Consider the following 22815-nt stretch of genomic DNA (forward strand, 5'->3'; position numbering starts at 1 on the left):
GAATGGTCAACCCATTAGAATGCAGTGAGGATGACATCCTTGATGTCGTCTATCATCCTATCATAAGAGTTTTGAATTTTGGCTCTCGTTAAGCTATGCTATAGTATTTGTTTTTCTTATTAATGTGATTTTGTGTGCCATGTAATCGTGCCATATAATGACATTCATATAAACTTCCATCTCTTTGTATTCAATTACTTGGTGGCTTATTTGTGGGATAAACTTCTAACTTAAATTTTGTTGCACTCTTGTGCTAGCTTGTTATCTTTAGTTAATTCTCATCATTGATGTTGTCTATCATTGTATCACAAGAGTTTTTGAATTTTGATTCTAGTTAAGCTATGGTATCTGTTTTACTGATTAATGTGATTTGGTTGCCATGTGATGTGCCATATCATCATAGATTTAGGATTCATTTAAAGATCTCTTTGCATTCCATTACTTGTTGGCTCATTTGTGGGATAAACTTCTAACTTGCATTTTCCATACTCTTGTGCTCTCTCTTTCTATTTAGTTGATTGTTATTTTGTTGTATTGATATTTTTAGTGTGATTTGGCATGGATACTATAAGACTTGGGGCTTTATATAAGTTTTGGTTAACTTGCCTCTTGGCTTGTATCATTTCAATATAATTACATATGTTGCATTTAGGTAAATTTTTGTGCATTTCCTATGTGTCAGGAAGGTTTTAAGTGAGAAGCACATAAGTAAACATATGGATGCCCTTTTTGGAAGATTGCCGTGAGCAAAGTCTATAAAGCATGAAAATTGGTCATACATTGTTCTTGAATGGACTCATGTTTATATAGTCGCAAGCATTATCACTTCTTGTGCCTAATCTTAGCTTATGGATTGAATTTTTTCTTTTTTCTTTTTTCCGGATGCACTAGTTTGATTGCAACTCCTCCCCCAGAAAGGGTGCCGATCAAAACACACTTGCAAGAGTATCATGAAGGAAAAATACAGGCCGCAATAGAATTTGAGCTTGCTCGGAATGGCCAAGTATATTATGTGTTGCCACGAATACAAGGTATGCTAGAAATTTTAAGTCATTTGTTAAATTTAAAAAAAAAGTTATTTGTGATTTGTTTCCACTAAGGAAATGCTCTGTGCTATATTCATGCATTGTGCATTGAAAATATAAAAAGGGAAATTAATGAGAAGATTTCCATTTCTAAGCAAAATATATGAAAAGGGGACTATTAAATTCACATACTTTTTTCACGAAAGGTAAAGGAAGACCGCTAAATCTTTTTGAGGCCTTGAGCCCCCTTTATTTCCTTTTATCCGCATATTATTTCACGGTATCACGAGGGTTCCAACCACACAAAGGCCCCCAAGGGCACCACATTCCAACACCCCCTCATGGGCCAAACATCAAGTAGAGAACATACGAGCCAAGCACCAACAACAAGTGCTGAACACCTACGAAGAGCCAGACCAGTCAGCAAATACTGACCACCCATCAAGAGCCAAGTTAGTCAACGATGCGGTTACCCACCAAGAGCGAGGCCACCCACAAAGGGCCGGGTCACCCAATCAGGTGCAACCGGGGATAGGTAAGTCAGTCCACAAGGCGCAACCACACAAAGGGCCATAGAGTGGTGGAGGTTGCTTGCTATAGCCAACACTCCCTGTTACAGAAAATAGATCAAACAGGATGATGCCTAGGAATCACAGTGTGAATTTCAAATCCGACTTCTTTCCGTGGTGTGTACTTTGTAGAGAAAGAAAGAAAGAAATATTAATGTCCACAAGAGACATCGCGGGTCTATGGGACAATGCGAGATAGAGTTGCAGATAGTGTGAACAATGCAAGAGAGAGAGAGAGAGAGAGAGAGAGAGAGAGAGAGAGAGAGGAGAGAATTTTAAATCCGTCTGCTTTCCGTGGTGTGTACTAATGTAGTGAAAGAAAGAAAAATATATGAACGTCCACAAGAGACCTCGCTGGTCTTTGGGACAATGCGAGATAGAGTTGCAGAGAGTGTGAACAATGAGAGAGAGAGAGAGAGAGAGAGAGAGAGAGAGAGAGAGAAGAAGAAGAAGAAGAAGAAGAAGAAGAAGAAGAATGTATTATCGTCCTCTGGGGGTTGAGAAACTGATCCATGGGACCCATAAGCACAACAATACAAGTGTCTCCTTCCTTTTGTGGAAGGGAATAAGAGAGCAACTATTTTGAGACAGATTGTGTGATACAATATTCACGATATTTGAGAGTCTTGGCAATATAATTACCCAGAGTGGCTAGATGGGTATGTGAAAGCAAGCTTGCGAGGGTGTTGTGCTCCTCTGTAATATTGTTAAAGTCCTTCCTTATGTGGGCATACCGTGGGCATGTAAGGAGGACATGTGCCTCTATCTCTACTTGTCCTTGGTCACACAACTTACAAAATCTTTGTTCCCTTGAGACATCCCCCCAAGCTCCTTTCTCTACCTCCAGAGTGTGTGATCGGGTACGGATAAGTGCAATGCTTCTCCTTGCATTTGCAGGTTTGGGCATAGTTATGTATTTTTGTGCATTTTCTTCTTCATGAGAGTAAGTGTCCCAATAGATGGGATTGATATGTGTACAGTAGTACTCATACTTAGCCCTTTTTTCAGCTGATTGCCATTTTTGCTGCAATACTCCCAACAAAGCTTTATGGAATGCCTTCTCATCCATTTCCCCGGATGACATCTCTAGGTAGGATGTTACTTTCCATCTTTGGAACCATCCCTTGATGTCTTGCCACCAACCAGATGCTAGCATCTTACTTTTGTTTGTTTTTTGAGGTCTTTTACTTGCTTCCCATGCTTTCATAGGTAGTCTCTGTGGCTTCATGGGCTTGACCTTCTTTATGTATTTGAAAACCCTTTCCAATGCTCTCAGCTCAATGGGCCTTGTACCGGTCTCAATAAGCATGATTGAGTATGGTGTGGTAATTTTGTCTCCCAAATGTCTTCTTAGAAACGATTTCTGCATTTTTTCAATATCATTCCATTTTGATGCTGAAATGCTACCTTCCCATACTTCTACTGCATATAGCACTGTTTGCACCACATATGCATCAAATAGAATCCGTCTGATGCTCCATCTCCTAGTGTCACTATTTTTGCAATCATTTTCAAAATGATAATATTTCCCCCACCCGGCATCAATCCTTCTGTGGACACAATCATTCCATCTATGATTTGTTGGCACATCTATTCCCAAGTATTTGAATGTATTTACCCTCTCAGTTTCCTGGTCATTGTACATAATACTTAGGGTGTTTGCAGGCTGCATGGTTTTTACTATCATCATTTTGGTTTTGGTGACATTTACCATGAGGCCGCTCTCTACACAAAACTTGTGTAGAATGTGCATCATCCGCTGCATACTTTCTGCTGTGTATGAGAAAAAGATGACATCATCTGCATATAACAACAGTAGTACGATATGTGCACAGACTTGGGGGCCCTCTAGCTGCTCCTCTTGCATCATTTCTTTGACCAAGTCTTCAAATCTGTCAATACATAGTCCAAATAATGTTGGTGACAAAGGGCACCCCTGTTTAACCCCCATATTACTATCGAATGTAGTTGACAATCCATTTCTACCTTTGAGTTGGCAAGTTACCCTCTCATATAATCTGAAAACTGCTATTTTTAAGTGATCTGGCACTCTTAAGTGGTCCATTCTTTCCCACAGACTGTTCCTAGGCACTGTATCAAATCCCTTCTTGAAATCTATGAAGCAACAATAGAGAGGATTTCCTTGTAACCGGCTCTCTTCCATTAGAACCCGTAATGTAACCAAGTGATCCACAGTGCTATGGTTTCTTCGAAAACCAGCTTGACCAATGGCCCTCTTACCGTTTAGGTCTGCCCATAAACTAAGTTTTGTCTCAATGATTGTGCTAAAGAGCTTGGCCATAGTGGATCCTACCATAATGGTTCTATAATTGGAAAGCTGGTTACGATCTCTACCTTTATATATTGGTTTTACCCAATTTTCTTGCCACTCTAGGGGGAAACCATTAGCGATTGCATTATTAAGCAAAGAAACTAGGCATTCTCGTGTATAGTCGCCTGCCCATTTTAGTAGCTCAGCCTTTATATGCAATGTGTCAGCTGCTTTTCCATTGGCCATTTTCTTCAAGCCCTCATTCACATCATCCAGTGAGAAAATATGTGGGCTGTTGTAGTGAGCTATGTCGCAGACATAGGTGAGGCATGTGGATGGGTATAGTTGCTTGACATATTGGAGCATTTCCTCATCTGTGAAATCTCCCATGATGTCTTTTAATCTCCCTCTAGTTCGTCTCCACGTTCCTCTCGGGTTCTAAGCAAAATCAATGGCATCGTTCCACTCTTTGTCTAGCAGATACTTGCTTTTTTTTTCCCGAGTGAGTGCATGAAAGTGTTTTTCAGCCTCTCTACGTTGCATGTCATTTGGCATCTGTTTAATTTTCAGCCTGGTTTTTATGCATTTATCATCAAACCATTTGTTTTGTGGCAAGCCCTTTGTGCATACTCTCTTGATCTTTTTCAGTCCCAAAACTGTATGTGCAGCTGAGAGTAAAGTCCCTTTCATCTCGCTCCAATTCAGCCTGCAAACATTCTTAATAACAGCATCAGTGGTGTCGACATATTTCTCCCTCTTGTCCATGTCCATACGAAAAGACCAATTCTTTGCTGCATGCACTTTAGTTTCTGCCAAATGAGGTATGTGCATTTTGAGATAGAGGGGGGTATGATCTGATTCTGGATATTTTGGGCCGATTATATAATCATTTACCAAATGTACTGCATCAAGTGAAATCAAAGCATAATCTACCGCACTTGATCCTCCACTAGCTGAGAAACATGTGGTAACCCTTGTATGTGATAAGAGGCCCGATCCATTCAATACTATCATATGTAGCGCATTGAATGGATTCGTTATGGGAAACCAGTGCAGTGGTTGTTGGGATATACTAAAAGCAAGCATGGGATGAAATCTGATGGTTAACGAAATCATAAACAGTCTAAAGGGCACGGTTTTAGTATAGCACTGTGCAACAAATTTTAGGATAGCACGCTAGTAGAGTAGGGAGGGGAAAATCTTTCGGCGAGCTTTTTAATGTGAGCTTTTTTACCATTTCCTTTGTTTTTGGGAGCTGTTTTTAGAAATCCATATGTGTTTTTGTTATAAGAAAGATGGGGAGGTTAGAATGAGGTATGAGTGGTAGTAGGAGGCAAAAAATTGTGGAAAATATGTCCATATTCAAAGTAGAAGGGATGAACTATGGGAGATATGTTCATTTTAAAAGTGTATAATTTGAAACTCTTGGCTAGTCAATGCCTCTCCATGTGCATTAACTTCCTTGTCCTCCGAGCATGTGTGCCACTCGGGGTCTATCTCAATTTCCTCATCTTTGTCATATTCATGCCCTGTAAGTGACTGAAACTGGGTGTCCCCAATGCGTGCATTCATGTCTCCTAGAATCAATACTCTCCCCTTGGAATTGAATTCCACCAAATCTGAGCACAAGTCTCCGTAGGGATCTGATGCATCTCTATCATAGTGTTGATAGTATGTAGACCCCCGGTGTGGTATGTAGCACCCAACTTTGTAAAGCGGTAAGGGCTCTGCTTTCACCATGATCCAAATGAATCGTTTATGAGGTTCATCTTTGCATATGCTTGTACTATCTTGTAAGTGCTCTTTGTACAAACATGCAACTCCTCCTTGCCCTCTTGTGCCAGCATGTGTTTGGCATATGGAATGTATCATGTACCCATGAATTGGAGGTAGTCTGTGCGTATCCCTCTCCCATGTCTCTGCTAGAAAAACCACATCTGCATCCTCAAGCACATCATTGAGGCCTGATCCCTTCTGCCAGGGAAAACCTCTGCAATTCCAGAACATTACTTTGAGTTTCTTCTGGGTCCCATGAGCCGCGTGTCCCTAGAGGGTTGTCCTCTTTTGTCTCTTGTCTCTTCTTGCGTGCTTCATAAGATTGGCATCTTTCTACCTGTTGCTTGGGTGTTCTATCTTCAGTGACAAAGTAAGAGGTTCCTCATAAGTATATCTTACTACTGTCCAATATCTATGAGATTGTGAAAAACCTGATACAATGAGCTGTGGTAGTGGAGCTACTAAACGAGCATCCACACCAATGCAGAATGGAAAAAATGCAAAATGGCAGTACTAATTCCTAAGTACAACATAGTCATGTCTCGACTATATATATCAATCTCAGCATCATCGTCGACATCATCATAATAATAATAATCATCATCATCAGCAGCAGGACATCAAGATGGATGAGGCTGTGGAGGTGGAGGCATGAGGTCAGCAATAGAGAGAGATTTAGAAGCCCTCACGGGACTATGAGACAAAGTACACACCAAAAAGAATCGCCACTACTGCATCTCTGAGACTCAGAGAGTCGAGGAGTGCACATGGCACACGTCAAAGTTCTAGTATTGTTTTAAAAATGGCCTTCATTACATCAGTTTAGGATTGAGGGTCTTTAGGTTTAGATATGAAATCTTTAATTAGTGCAATCCCATCTCGATAGACTGCCCACTTTCTTGCTTTCCTGGCTTCTTTCACCTTTACAAGTTCAGTGGTTCTTTGCTTGAGCTGTGTCGGAGTGAGTTCCTCAGATATCCATATGTTCGTGCGCTCCAGCTTGTGTGTTTGTCAGAGAATCTTGGTCCTAGATGCCTTGTCACTGAGAGTGATTTGTATTTTTGTTCCCTTTGGCTCAATATTCCAAAATAACGTCTGGATCCCATTCCACTTGTGGTATCTTCTGTTTTAGGCATTCTATCTTATCTTTTGTGAATTCCTTTGTATCAAGGTAACCTTCTGGTAGCCCCCCCACACGCAAGATTCTGTCTTCTCTTGTTTGATAGATTTCAAGTGAGTACTAACCATTTCTTGCACTTTAGAAACAACTTTGGTATTGGGGGAGATGCATTACACTTGTGCGGCACCTCTTTGATGAACTCGTGCTTTCCATTCCCCTCCATATCGTGGACCTTCCTTTCCAAAAGCTGCAAGCTGAAGTATGAGTTCATGGACTTCAAGTTCTAGCTGATAGATATGCTCTTGTGGATCGGGGGGCTTCATCGTGTGATAGGTTTTTGCATATGGGATGGGAGTTGGGGTAAAACCTGCAACTAATAAGTATAGGGGCTTCAAGGGCTTCACTGGGGTGGCTGGGGTGAAAGCCTTGGGCTTGGGCGCCTTGGGAGTCTCCATGTCAGCTTGTGCAAATGAGAAAGACCCCTCTCCTGCAAGCTAACCCTCGAGATGGGCTGGGGGGTTTCAGCCCAGCCGGAGGCCCTTGACTCGCCTAGGAACCTGCTACTACTTCTGACGAGAGAGGCCTGAGCAAAAAGAAGGGGCCGAGAGATGAGCTCTAGCGACGATGACGACCTGTGCCACAGCCACGCTCTGTTTGTGGAGCTAGACAACTTGGCGGAACGTGGAGGGCTGAGATAGGTCAGACCTCAATCATGCGTGCTCCGGTTGCCCCACGTGTCGTGTGTGGTCTCCGCGTCTGTCGTCCAGCCGTATCGTGGTGGTGACGGATCTCACTGCTGATCCATAGTGCTCTCGTCTCCTTGAGCTTCTCCCCCTCGATCTCATCTGGCGCTGGTTGGACGAGTAAAAATCAGTGACGTGTGTCTGTGCTCGGTTTAGCTCGGTATTCTGAGGCATCAACTGTAGCTGATCTCTGGCCTGCCGCACAAGGGAATCCCTATGTCTCTGCATCTCAATCAGGTAGAGCGCAATACAAACTTGGTCGGGGAAATGTATCAGTCGTGTGAGTGGGAAGTCGAGCCCCTCCTGAAAGAGACAATGGTATCATCCTCGAATCTCATAATAGGCCGGACAGACACATAGAAAATGCTCCTCTGTCTTGACCTCCCCCATCGTGCATAGTCTACAGACCTACTGTTCTCTAGGTATGCTAGCCGCTCCCCCGGACTCAATCCGCTGCTCTCTAGGTATGCTAGCTGCTCTTTCAGACTCAATCTGCAACTAGTGGGACGAGACTTGTATCTGTCCGACAGCAACCCGCAAGGTGTGTGAGACTCTCCTATCCTCGAGGTACTGGGGCCTGATGATGAAGCCCTGCTCTGATATCCTCAGAAAGTGGTCATGGTAGAATTGGGTCCTGGTGGGGAACTACTGATTCCCCCCCCCCCCCAGCTCGAGATGTGTGGAGCTCGAGAAGGTCTAACCGTATGATACGGTTAATCTCATTATGTGGAAGGAGCTCCGGTGGTGCATCCATGCTGTATTGAAAGGGAGGGAGCCTAGCCATCTGGATACCGTGGCTATCAAACCATGTGGACACCCGCGCATACCATGCTGTATCAAAGCCTCTCTCTGCCAGTCGTCGAGATGACTAGTGCCAATCTCGGTAATCTCCACTGAGGTAGGGCCCAAACTCTGTGGAGAAAGGTCACGGTCTGGAAGAGGGCATCCACATGGAGAGGTGTCATGGCGAACTCTGCCTGTATGATCTGATGGGAAACTGAAGGTTTACTCCGAATCATCATAGATCCCATGATCACTTGTAGCCTCTCAAATTCCTTCCAGTCAGTAGCTGAAAGATCACTCCCCCAAAAAGGTGTTGCCTACATGGCAGTTGGTCTCACGAGAGTGTCAAAGAGCCAGCCCTTCGTTGGTGGATCTTGGAAATACGCGTGGAAGCACTGTCGCTCTAATCGGACTAGGGCACCCTTCCCACGTGTGAGTTGTGCTCTGGCGGCATAGGTCATCATGAAGCCTGGTCGCGTGAATACTGCCCCTAGGTATGTGTAGGACTGCACTATCTCCATTGGCTCCCCTCGATAAGTGAAACTATGTCGATGTCGATGTTGATGAACTACTGCTTGGGATGTGTTGAATTTCAAATCATAACCTTGGTTTTCCCAAGATTGACTGTTAGGTCCCTCTCTCTGCAAAACATCTTCAAGGCCTCCAAGTGTTTCTGCAATCCCTCAATTGGAAATGAGGACTATGTCATCTGCGTATAGTAGTATCTGTACCTTCAGATCAGCCAATAGGGAGCCCTCTCCTCCTAGGGGATCAACAAAGGCTGTGATCTCATCAATGTATAGCCCGAAGAGAGTCGGTGAGAGGTGGCAACCCTGCTTCACGGTGCTCTCAACCCAATGTGATACCCCCCTAGGAGCGCGGACTCGCCCTCTGATGGACTCATATAGACTCATCACTCCCTAGATCATCACCTCTGGGAGATGCAACTCCTGTAGTCGCCTGATCAAGCGAGAGCAAGGGACTGTGTCGAAAGCCTTCCGAAAGTCCACGAAGCAAGTGTAGACCTTCTTGCGCCTCGACTTCGCTTCCTCGATGATGGCTCTCAGGGTAAAAATATGCTGTGTGGAGTGCTGTCTTCGAAAGCCTGCCTCGCCCTCTCCAGCACCGATTCATAAATGTTAGCCAGAGTGTGGCCAATCATGAGAGTGCGGTAATTCTCAGTATTCATAGGGTTCCCTGCCTTATGTATCGGTACAATGGTGGTGGTGCGCCAAGTAGATGGGAATCCATGGCATATAGCATGGTTGAACATCTGTGCTAGGACTGGGGCTAGGACCTCCTGCCCATGTGCAAAGTGCTTAGTGCGTAGTCCCTCATGATCCGGTGATCTCCGGTTATGGAGTCGTAGGAGCGCCTCGCGTATGTTCTGTTTAGTGAACAGATGACATGTGGTGGGCCTAGGTATGTCTAACTTATCTGGGTGTGCCTGTCCTGGGACGTCATAAAGAGAGCATGCATATGTGTGCCAGACACCCGGGTCTGTGATAGGAATAGGTGCCTTCCTTCTGTGAGGAGCCCCCAGCCGATAGTGGGATCCCCTCCTTGAAAGGATCTGATCACCTCATCCATCCTGCGTGTGGGAAAAGCCCGCTTCTTCTGTCGCATCAGACGACGGAGACTCGTTGTGCCTTGAGTGGTGTCATGTGTCCCAAAGCTGGCTCACGTATGAGGTGAGCTCTCGTCTCTTTGCACTCCTCATCAAAGCAAGAGTTCCGGGGCATCTTCCCATCTAGGACCTTTGAGGACAGAGTCGTGGGGAAAGATCTAATCGCTGCAGCTTGTACCATAGTAACCAAGGTATCTGAGGCATGGGTGAGGTCCATGTCACCTCTAAGTAGGGCTGGGAGCTCAGAGGCTAGGTGGCTCACATAGACGGGGTTGAGCGTGCGGTCAAAGTGGATCTGGACACGGGTATGTTAGAAACATGGTGAAGGGAGAGAGAGAGAGAAGGTTAGGGTGTGAGGAAATGATGCTCAAATGAAGACATGACAAAGGCTTTCATTCATTCATCAAATATGACAAGACAAGTGAAGTACAAGCCTTATGTAGGCTACTCACTCACACACTAGCACCTAGTGCATATGGGATAAGTCCCATGATGACACGTGGCACTCACACATGACTCACACACATAGACTAGTACTAGATCACCTAGTACTACTTTTTTGGGGTGAAATCTTTGATTGATTATATTATATGAGTAGCAACCTCAAAATAAGATGCTACAATTACATCAACTGAAAATTTCAGTATATGCCAAAAAGACCTCATGATCTATGCAGCGGGTCTGGAAGCAATCAAAGAAAGATTGTTGCAGAGAACGCCTAAAAAAGCCAAACAGAGAGAAAGTAGGATCACCAAAGACTTTACAATTCCTATATGTCCGTAAAGTCCATAGTGCCTAGTAGCGAACCCAAACGAAGAAAAGATGAAACTCCGGTCTGGATGGATGAAACCCAAATAGCCAGAAGAACTTCCCAAATGGAACAGATGGGAATCTCGCTCGTAGGCGCTGTCGAAGCAGATCAAAAAACTCACGAGAGCACGGACAATGCCAAAACAAGTGAGGCACAGTCTCCGAAGAAGCAGAACATTTGTGGCAAAGTGCAGGAGAGATGGAAACACTGCCAAAAGAACTCGCCAAAAGAAAACCTGTTGCCGAAGTGGTACTTTATAGGCCCAAAGTTGCTGTAATCTTTTCCTCCACCACTTGGCTAGGCGATGCATTCGCCAAACAGAATCAAACCCAAGGTTGAGGCAAAAGGATTTTATACAATGCAGGTACAGTATTCTGAGATAGCCTCAAAGGACGAGAAGAGGACCTTGGAGAAGTCAAAGTCGAATCTTCCAGCCGGTCGTGGAGTTCCGAAGGAGGAATCGGAACAAAAGGTGAAAGCATAGAAGTAATTTGTCACCACAAAGGACGATAATGAGAGCCCAATCCATATTTAGTGGCTGCTAGAGAAAAGGGGAGCATAGTACCAGCATCATCTATAACATTAGTAACCGAGGTGATGCCTTTAAACGAGACAAAGTAGGAACGTCAAGGTTCCTGTAAAGCCAAGGGAGGCTGAAAGACTTTCGACCAGTGAATGCTTTTAGCTCTCAAAGAATTCCCAAGCAAAGATTGCCGTCCGTTCCATTCCAACACTTCACACCAACACACTCTTTGGCTATGATATCTCCAACAACCTCCTTCAGAGCAAAGAGTGTGAGACCCAACACGCAAAGAGTAGACCGATCCCCCCTCCACCGCAATACTGCAAAGGGCAAGTCCAACTATCCAACACCTCCCGTGTGGTAGTGACTTCTCAGTCAGCGTGCGACCAACAAGGGCAAACCATCACTCGTCATCCCCTCTTTATTTACTCCAAAGAGATTCAATTTAGAGGGACAACTCAAGGCTGAGAACCTTTAACTCAAACATATAAAAATATAAATATTTTCATTCATTTTATGCCTATCAAGGGCAGAGAACCCATGATCCCAAAGTAGCTACGGCACAAGAGTGTGCAAATCTTGATGCGAAGAGGTATGTCAGTGAAGAACCAGGCGAGGATGCCCTCGAATGATGTGTCGATGAAGTCCATAGGAGCAGCTACCAAGAGAGATCATGTCATGACTCTCAATGTGCTGATCGGAGAGTCACCGAATGTGAAGAAGAGCCTCGGAGGTTCCAAAATGTAAACCTTGATCAAAATGCAGCAAGAGGATTTCCCGAAAGCCAAACCCTAATGAAAAAGCAGCAAGATTACACCTCGAAATGATGCAGGACAGATCCAAAGTGAAAGCGGCTCCCTGGAATAGCTCCGAATGCTGTAGCAGATCACGAGGTGCACAACAGCTTCGAAAATACTTTGAAGTGCAACATCAACCTTCAAATAACCAAGTCGATTGGAATATGGTCCAAGTAGCAAGAAAAAAACTCCAAAATATTGAGGCGGTGCCTTCAGAGCTCTTGTAGATGTTCCCAGCAGATAGGCGGTGGCTGTAAATGCTCTAAAATACACACAGCAGGGCCCAAAGTCCAAAGGTGGTTGCTGTAGGTGCTCCAAAGCGCACACAGCCCTTAGAAAATGCTCCGAAATGCAAAGGCTGATGAATTCGCAGCACTTGGAGGGGCTGAAACTGCTGGCAGGTAACAGCTATGGCACTGGAATTGCTTCAAGAAGGTCGGCGATGCACCAAAGACAGCAGCAGCAGTGAGTCAGTAGAAGGAGAGGCTCTTGTTGGGTGCGGACAGCGGAAAAATGGAGACAAAACAGTTCGGCTGTGTAGAAACCCTAAAGGCAGCAAAAAACCTAAGCAGGTAGGAGGCGGCAAGCAGGCTGCAGGAGGAGACAGCAGAGGCGAAATTAGGGTTTAGGGCTGGAGAGGATAATGACGTGGCAGGGCGTGCTATGGTAGGGTGAACCTGCTCTGATACCATGTTAGAAACATGGTGAAGAGAGAGAGAGAGAGAAGGTTAGGGTGTGAGGAAATGATGCTCAAATGAAGACATGACAAAGGCTTTCATTCATTCATCAAGTATGACAAGACAATTGAAGTACAAAGTCTTATGTAGGCTAGTCACTCACACACTAGCACCTAGTACATATGGGATAAGTCCCATGATGACACGTGGCACTCACACATGACTCACACACATAGACTAGTACTAGATCACCTGGTACTACACAATAACACTTCACACCAACACACTCTTTGGCTATGATATCTCCAACAGGGTAGGTGCAGGAGGAGCTCTCTCAACAACTGGCATGGTGACCGAGATGCCGAAGGCCAAGTATGTATGGTCAGCACCAAGAGGGGGGGCGGGCACAGAGAGATCGAGTATCCGTGAAACAAAAGCTAGTGGGCCTATTAGGTAGTCCACTGTGCTCGACCCTCCGCCATGTGGGAAACATGTGAGGCCTCCAGATGAGGGCCACCTCTCGAGGCCATTATATATAATCAGGTCATGGACAGTTCCCATCTCAAGCAAATGACTGTCACATGTGATGTATCTGCTGTGTGCCTCACTATGCCAAACTCACAATAAGGAAGTCAGATGCAAAATCTAGTAGACCACCTTGCAAAATCTAGTAGACCACCTTGCTTGTCACTTGTGCGTGCATTGAAGTCCCAGAGGAGGAGGATGTCTCCTTGCTGGGAGAACTCCTTGATGTCATCGAAGATTGTCTCATACGAGCTATGACCCTCTGTGGTAACCTCGTACGCATAGAATGAGGTATCTGGGGGAAAGTAGCACACTGCAATGAAAAGAGGCCGTGTCTCAAAATGGAGCCGTATCCACATGTGTCGTGCATGCTCCTCTCTCTGTACTACAGATATGAGCGGTCTCAGGAGTAGTTTGAAGAGGGCTGCCACTCCGCCAGAACCTCTAGTTCTGCTGTCCCCTCTCATTTCTTTCCTGTGTGTTGACTCCCAAGCATACCTTGTCACTGTAGGCAGCCCTCTCTCAGGGCTCTCATGTGTCTCACTATAGAAAATGTAACCGGCCTTTGATCGACAAAGGGTAGTGTAACTGACTCTACTATCTCACAAATCTGAAATACAGCCAACTTGAAACATTGCCATTGTTCACAAACAAAACTCAGAGCATATAACTTCACTGAATAACATCATTGAACCATTTAAGACAAGGGAGGCTAGAATGCCCCTACTCAAAAGCACGAAGAGTGACACCTGTTGGCCCCAACACTTGGCGTCCCTTGCGGTATTTATTTAATTACTGGTTAGCTCAAATACAAAGGGACTCCCTTCAAGAGCTCATCCGCAGGTGCAACCCAGTACAATGCCAACCCGAACAACCTGACAGCATGCCAAGCAATGCATTCACATATATCCAAGCCATTACTGAGCCACTGCACCCCAGGAAGAGAGTATCACAACCAGTGGCCCAACGGGCCAACGGCAGGGCTTCCAACCTTGCAGAAACTCAGTAAGAATGGCAGTAGCATAGAGTAGAAAGAGAAGATGAGAATCCAGCCAACAGAAAGAGCCCGTTTCAGCCCGGAACAGCTCCAGAAGTAGGTTGAATAGCAGACAGCAAACTCTGGTAGGAGGGAGCTGCCTATGAGTGACTTCCAGCATCAGAAAAGATCAAGAAAGAGAGGGTTTAGCAAGCTGAAACAGATCCGCCATGATTGTGACCACCAGAATGGTGATTCCAGCCCACCAGCAACTCCGTTTTCAGTGCACCTTGCACTAAGCAGGAGCAGAAAGAGAGGCGTCGAAGAATATGGCTTCAGAATGAAGAAAGGAAGACTTTTGTCGTGAAGAAAGTCGAGAAAAGCTCCAAAAGTGGCCCAGAATAGAGGCGTCCAGGTCTCGGAAGCATGCTAGCAGCAGAGAGCACCAAGTGGAGGAGGATCATCGTGAAGAAAGCTCAAAAATCGACTTCAGCCAGCAAGAGGGAGGCTGCAAAAATCTGCCATTTTCGGAATGAGGCTGCTTTGGTAGGGGAGAAGACTCAAAACAGCAAGGAAGGGAAAGGAAGGGCTCAAGGGCCTTCCAGGGGCTTCCAAGGGTGACACCTAGGTGCCACAAGGCAAGCAAAGAGGCCACACACAGACACATGTACAAAATGAGGCGTGGGGTTTTAATACCCCTGGGTGAGATGGCACACCATGACCCTAGTTTATAGGATCTCTAGGAGGTCAGTTTTCAAAGAATGACCCCATTGAACCAAACCAATGACCTTAGAAATTGAAACCACTCTAATAGCACTAGGAGTTGCACTTATTGCACATGAAATCATAGGTACCTTTTGGGCGTTAACTAACGCCCCTAGCCTGGTACACTAGCTAAATTCAGTGACAGTTAGTTTAGACACTTCACCATCACCACCACGTCCCCGTGACAGAAAATCAGGTCTCTATCATTGTAGGTCTCCAAGAAGCCCCCAGGGTCAGACCAGAGAGTGCCATTACAGTTCCATACTGCCATTTTCAGCGTGTTTTGTGCTCTCACCTCAGGAGTCAGACACGGTCATGTGCTGTGCGGTGAACTTTGCCTGTACGATCTCATGAGGGACTGAGGGCTTGCTCCCAATCATCCTAGACCCCATGCTCACCTGTAGCCGCTCAAATCTCCTCCACTTTGTAATCGGTAGATCACAACCCTAGCTGCATACATGGCAGTTGGTCGCACTAGTGTATTGAAGAGCCAGCACTTCGTTGGTGGATCCTAATAGTGCGCTTGGAAGCATTGTCTCTCCAATTGTGCCAAAAGCACTCCATCCCCGTGAGTCGTGCATGGGCTCCGTGTGTCATGGTGAAACGGGGTCCTGTGAAGACTGCTCCCAAATATGTGTAGGACTACACTATCTCCTTTGGCTCATCAAAGGGCTCACTAAGGTCCTTACTGAGTGCTAAGCTAAGCTAATAATCTCAAAGTGTCAAAATCTCTCAGAAACTCTCAAGAGACTCCAGTAGGTAGTGCGAAAGCTCCAAGGACATATCCAGGAGTCGTGGTAGCCCTACGATGAGACGCAAAGATGTCATGTATATGTAGCTGTAGAGTTGTCTCTCGTTGTGGCGGGGGGTTCTCTCGTTGTGGTGGGGGGTATGGTCTCCGAGATGTTTGTATCCGATGAGCCATATCAAGGGTGACACCTTGGGTCAGTCGGTCTCATCTGAGTAGGGCACTGGACCTCTATCGTAGGCGCTTTGGTCATCCTCTGTGTCGCAGGATCCACCACTCTACGTCGTCTCTTCCCGACGATTCATGTTGCCCTCAAGTCGGCTATCTCCTCCTCTACCCCAACTTGTCTCGGGACTGACTCGAAGGCATAGAAGTCAATGATGTGTCTCTGCACCCAGTCAGTGTCCAATGGTATTGTCACCTCCTGCTTTCTGATTTGGGGTAGCAAGGTCTGTCTGTGTCGCCTCATCTCCATCGGAAAGAGGCCAACCAGGTCGTGGAAATGGATCAGACGGGAGAGTGGTCCAAAACCGTAGAAACAATTGTATCATCCTTGGATCTCATAATAAGCAAGGCAAATGCATAAGAAAATTTCATGTGTCTCCACCTCTGCTAGTGTGCGTAGTAGTTTCAACCATATGATACGGTTAATCTCATCTCGTGGGATTTGGAGGGATGGGGTGTCCAGGTTCTATTGAAAGGGGGGGAGGTGATCCACCGTGAGTGCGAAACCATTTGGAGATGCGTGCATACCATGCTGTGCTAACTCACTATCAGCTAATCGCGTAGATGACTCGAATGCCAACCTCGGTAGCCTCCAGCTAGGCAAGACCCATACCCTGCGTAGATATGTCATTGTCTCGAAGATGGCATCAATATGCAATGGTGTCATGGTGAAATTTGCTTGTATGATTTGGTTGGGAACTAATGGCTTACTCTTGATCATTCTAGACCCCATGGTCACCAGTATCCCTCTCAAATTTCTGCCACTCGGCTGCCGGTAGATCACATGGTGCTGCATACATGGCTATTGGTCTCACTAGTGTATCAAAAAGCCATCCCTTCGGCGGGTGTCTTGGAAATGTGCCCGGAAGTATTGTCTCTCTAGTTGAGCTAGAGCTCCCTGCCGACATGTGAGTTGTGCTTGAGCTGTGTGTGTCATCATGAAGACAGGCCCTGTGAAAACTGCCCCAAGATAGGTATATGATTGTACTATCTTCACTGGCTCTCCTCGGTACGTGAAGCTGTGCCGCTGAAGTAATGCTTGTGAGGTGTTAAAAGATGATAACCTTGGTCTTGCCAAGCTTGACCGTCAAGTCTCTCTCCCTGCAAAACACCTCTAGAGCCTCGAGATGTCCTTGTAGGCCTGATGTAGAAGAGGAGATGAGGACTATGTCATCCGTGCAGAGCAAGATGTGTATCATCAAGTCTGCAAGCAAGGATCCCTCTCGTCCTAGGTGGTCGATGAAAGTCATGATCTCATCAACATAGAGCCCAAAGAGTGTCGGAGAGAGGGGGCATCCTTGCTTTACTCCGATCGTGCTCTCAATCCAATTTGGTAGACCTCCAGGTGCACGTACCCTCCCTTTGACTAACTCATATAAGCTCATCAAACCCCATATCATGGCTCCTGGTATCTGCATCTCCTGAAGCCTCTTGAGATATTATATGATCTGATATGATTGTATTAATTTCTCTTGAGACCGTTCATGATCTATGGGACTGGTGATCACTACCAAAAAACATGATCTTTTACATTCTATGAAATAGAATACCATAGACTGCTATTTAGTTAGTACTTGTTGGGCTACTTTTTGTGCTAGCCCAGTACTTTGTTTCGGTGTTCCAAAACTTCTTTTAGATAGCTTCCTAGCTTTGTAGCTGGTGTTCACAAAATTTCTCTGATGTGTCCATAGGCCCGACATCTCTCTGATGTGTCCATAGGCCCGACATCTTAGGAGTACATGCTGCTCATTTTCTACCTCCCCCATGTGGTAGATTTAGCATATGCTTTCTTCTCTTTGGACCCTCGGTCTTGTCCACCTTCCCTTCTCCACTTGCAAGTCATGTGTGTTGTTTCTCATTTTGCATATTAGATGCCTTTTTGAACATGGATATGTCTTCTCCAAGGTATTTTTGCATCCCATAGCTATCCATTTGATTAATTTCCTGTTTATAGAACTGCATTTTTACACCCAGGTCTTGCCATAGTTTCTGTAGCATCTTCTGTGACACTAGCTCTCTAATCTCACATGTATCCTCTGGCAGTTGTTATACCATAATTCCATCCATTTCATCCCTTGGTGCCATCTAGTGGTTTGAGTAGATTCCAACGCCTTGTGAGGTATCCTGCTGGCTTCCATCTTCTCAACGTTGTTGAGATAAACCATGAATTGGCATAGTGCTTCTCAACATTGTTGGTATCATGCCTATCTCAGCAGTAGGATGGGGTAGGTTGTCTGCACTTTAACCCCCAATTTCCCTATGAGGAATCTCTTGTGTAAAGTTTCTATTCTATTCCAATATCTCGTAGAGAGTTTGGGAGCCCATGCTGGACACCCATAAAGTGTCACTGTTTGTACAAGCATGGTGTACAGAAACTTCCTCGTTTCCCAATTCCATAGGGGTTCTTTCTTGCACTTATTTGTACAAAGCTTTCAAATCTCCCAAGATACTTCTTTCCACACATGCATTTCACTTGTTATAAGTAAATTCCAGCCCTAGATATTTATGAGTTGACTATTTCCAAAGGTTCCCCTTGGAAAATGATATCAATTTGTTTATTGCAAGTTCAATCACCATGACCTTTGTTTTGGCTATGTTGCACTTTATTCGTGAGTGTCTACAGGAGCTTCCCAATGCATTCAAATTTGCTTGCAATTTTTGCTGGCCTTTTTGCGAAGTAGCCAACATTGTCTGCAGACTGCATCTAGGTCATCGATAAAAAGACAAAAGAGAGTTGGTGAGAGGGGGCATCCTTGTATGACCCCTATGTCACTGCTTATGACCAGTCTGCCTTTGGAGCATGATCCATCCACAAGTGGTTGTGCTGGCTCAGCTAATACTTTCTCATAGAAGCGGTATGTAGCCTCTCTAAGTGTGTGGTAGACTTTGAGTTTTTCCATTCTTTTCCATAATTTCTTGGATGGTACTGTGACATGAAGTTGGGAGTAATGACTTCACGCACCTCTTCACTTTCTACTGCTTTTGAACTGAGTGATAGAGATATTTATCACTGCGAAAGGGACATTAAAAAGAAGCTTTTATACCAAGAGCCCACACCATACTATCCTCCCTTAGATGAGAATGAAGATGGTAACATTCCAAATGATGTTGTACTCAAGCATAGGGAGAAGGAAAGGATCAGCGGAGGTCATAATCTCAACAAGCCGGTCAAGAGCGATACGTTGTTGAAAGAAGATCTTGCGGCTCAACATGACATGAAGTGATATATATCGAGGAGTTTGAAGGGGATGATTGAGTCGGATGGGTAGGTTCCGGGGAAACATTGCACCTCCTTCATAGATACCTTTACAATTACCTCAAAACACTCTCCAAAATATCATAAGACACAGAGACCCATAACTTTAAGGAGAGACATGATATCAAATATTCAAACACATATCCAGATGCGCCTTGAAATGGGCTTCGCTCTGATATAAGTTTCATAAGAAACAAAGAAGCGGTCGGAAAGATATGAGTAGTTTACTGGACTGGGGTAAAAACTGTCTGAAAAAGAAACAGTCACACACAGAGAGTCGTAGAAATTTGGTCTGAAATCTAATTCAATAACTGAAGACATAGGATGATGCTCATTGAAGAGAGCTTCGTGCTGATATAAGTTTCATCCAAATCGTGAAATCTAATATAATAACTGAAGACATAGGATGATGCTCTTTGAAGAGAGCTTTGCGCTGATATAAGTTTCGTCCAAATCGGACGACCGAGCAAAAAGTTATGAGCAAAATACTGACAGGGGGTAAAATTGTTATGAAAAACACCTACTTCTTCTACTGGTGCCGACTTGGGAGAATACTACCTCCATGCTTAGACTTCATCAACGATCCAAGCCTCATAGAGGTCGCTTAGGAGGGAAGGAAGAGCTCCCTTTGTGGCTTGGGAAATAGATAAACCATGTATGCGCAATGAGTGGCCGAATAGACAACACTTTTGAGCACTTTGGAAGAGAAAATAATGGAAAAACGAAAGAGACACTCAAGAGAGAGAACCTGAAGTAACCTTCATTACCAATAGAGAGACTCCACTCCAATGTAACTCAAAATACTACAAACACAAGGGAGAAGAAGAGGTTTCATACGTACAAGAGGGAGCGGAAGCTCCAAGACTACTCATAGAGAGAGAATGAACTAGAGAGAGATGGACTCAAGAGTCTACATGAGAGAATATCTACAAGAGGGAGAGAAGGCTCATGGAAGAGGCTTGTGGAGACTAGAGCTACAGTAACATGAGGCCTAATGGTGGAAGAGCTGATGAACAAGGGAGAGGAGGGCTCCTTTTATAGAGATTTTGTCGGCCTCCTTCACCCATTTATAATTGCTGCATGTAGATTCCTTTCCCCATCAATCACATAGGCCCGTATGTCACCATCCATGTCCTTTTTGGCTACTCTTGCCATGTGTCCCATCAAAAGATGCTCAAGACTCTTAAAATATTGAGAAAGTCAAGAGTCTCCCTACATGGAGCCCATAGGGACCCTCTCTTTTCCATATGTCCACATCCTCCTTATTCCACATAGGAATTCTAGAAGGATTCCTCTTGACTTCACACTCCTCCACATGCTTTCTACACGCTTGGCATGTGATCTCTCTTATATTATTGGAACAGATGGACATGAGCCCACCTCTTTATATGACTCACTCTTCCTATTTCTAAAAACCACACAAATAATTCTCACCCCGTACCAAGGTATTTATCATTCACACACATGGTATTTACAATGATCCAATCCACTCATGCTCTCAATGCCATACAATATCTTAGAAAATAGAAATAAGTGAGAGCAGCTAGGCTATCACTTGACACTCAAACTCTTATCAAACATAGAAGAAAACAATACTAATGTCAAATAAAAAATATCAATTTTTGGTGGCACTGTATCTTGTCGAAGGCTTTCTTGAGATCTACAAAGCAGCAAAATACAACCTCTTTTTTTTGCTTTGCTCCTTCCGATGCAGCCCTTATGGCGACCAAATGGTCTATTGTCGCGAATACTCCTTGCCTGGGATGGTGTCCGTACTTCTTGTGGGCCATTCGCTGATTGCCCTTAATGAAGTTGGTGGGGGCTTGATTGCCTCTCTAAGTGTTTTCAGTTAGCGAGCCCTTGCTAAGTGCTATACTAAGAAAATCAACTAGTAGAAGTAGAACTCAAAAATTCTAAGAGAGCAAGAGATTTGGTCGACTATGTAATGGGGAGATTTGATCAATTACTAGCGAGATGATCTTGGTGGGATATGAAGATGTCTCGTATCTATCTTTGCCAGGCCGTCTCTCGTGCGGTGGGAGGCGTGGCCGTCTCTCGTGCGGTGGGAGGCGTGGCCTCTGTGATCGCTGTATGCAATGGGCCACATCAAGAGTGACACCTCGATTTTGATGATTCCCTCTGATTAGAGCTGATCTCTATCGTGCCGCTCTGGTCAGCCTTTGCCCTATGTGTGGTCTCTATGTCTGTTGCTCCACTACTCGTAACTCCACGTCGTCTCTTCCCGCTAATTCACTTTGTCCTCATATAACCCAGCTCCTCCTCTTCCACTCCACTATGTCTTGGGGCTGACTCAAATAGTTTGTGGACTACCCATTGTCACCTTTTGTTGTTTGATGTATCTCATCAAGATCTCTTTGTGTCGTTGCATCTTGATTGGGTAGAGACTAGTGTAAACCTGATCATCATCGAGAAAGGAGCTCGAAATCAGTGGTATTGTCCCGAACCTCATAGTACACTGGGCATATACATAAGAAGTGCTCCTCTATCTCCACCTCGTCTTGTGTGCAAAGCTTGCATATCCACTTCTCGTTAGGTGTGCCTACGGCTGTCTTGTCTCAATCCTCAGCCGGTTTGACAAGACCTATAGTTGCCCCATGGTAGCCCTCACTGCATGTGAGACTCATCTATCCTCTAGTTATTGGGGTACGATAATGACTCTCTCGTTCGATATTCTTAAAAGGTAACTGGTATAGAATTGGTGGGGAGCTCCTCAGGCCTAGCATGATGTATTTTCGCTTCGAGCTTGCTCGCGCAGGTTTCTTTCATACTTAATATAAGTCTTTTTCATGAAAAAAAAAATATCTTGGTGGGGAGCTCTTGGTCTCCCTCCCAAGTCGGTCACTCTAGATCCAACCAAATGATACGGTTGATCTCATCTCGTGGGATCGTGGGAGACGAGGAATCAAAACTATACTGTAAAGGGAGAGTTGGTCCATCCGAATACCTTGTCATCTAGATATATGTGCATACGAGGATGTGCTAGTCCCTCTATCTGCTAGTTGTCTGGATGATTCATGTGGATGACTTCCATCTCAGTAGCCTCTAGCTAGGTAAAGCCAAAACCCTATGAAGGTATGTTAGTGTACGAAAAAATGGCATCGATCTGAATTGGTGTCATGGTAAACTTTGCCCGTACTATTTGATGAAGAACTGAGGGCTTACTTTGAATCATTCAAGATCCCGTCATCACCTGTAGCCTCTCAAATCTCCTTCAATCAATCCCCGAGAGGTCACTTCTCTAGAAAGGTGCTGCATACATGGCTGTTGGTCTCACCAGTGTATCAAACAACAACTCAATCAAATAGCTCTAGCAAAGGATTCAAAGTCTTAAATTTCAATGAGATATCTGGGCCAAGATAAAGAGGTTCCCAGCAGCACTAGAGGCGGATAAGCTCTGGTTGATATTGATCAAATGCTATACCCCACCTAATACAAAGTGGAAGTCAAAGCCCATTTTTACAAACAAGAGTTGGGGAGAATGTTGCACCCCCTAGGGCAACCAAATGTGTGACCAAGGATGCAGATTGAATGAGAAAGGGGTAGAGGTGAGGGATGAAGCAATCACATGCAACTCCC

General features: G+C 44.9%; 1 protein-coding gene across 1 annotated transcript in view; it reads left to right on the top strand.

The window, feature by feature from the left end:
• The window catches only part of LOC147887172 (DEAD/DEAH box helicase), a 165219-nt gene that overhangs the window by 50832 nt on the left and 91572 nt on the right, over positions 1 to 22815 (top strand). The window contains exon 6 of the mRNA XM_087394131.1: positions 892 to 1031. Coding sequence (XP_087250257.1) covers positions 892 to 1031 — 140 coding nt within the window. The remainder of the gene's footprint in view (positions 1 to 891; positions 1032 to 22815) is intronic.

The sequence above is a fragment of the Dipteris shenzhenensis genome, chromosome 23 (genome assembly GCF_047967505.1).
Source record: "Dipteris shenzhenensis isolate YYH24624 ecotype China chromosome 23, Dip_SZ_1.0, whole genome shotgun sequence".
Taxonomy (NCBI): domain Eukaryota; kingdom Viridiplantae; phylum Streptophyta; class Polypodiopsida; order Gleicheniales; family Dipteridaceae; genus Dipteris; species Dipteris shenzhenensis.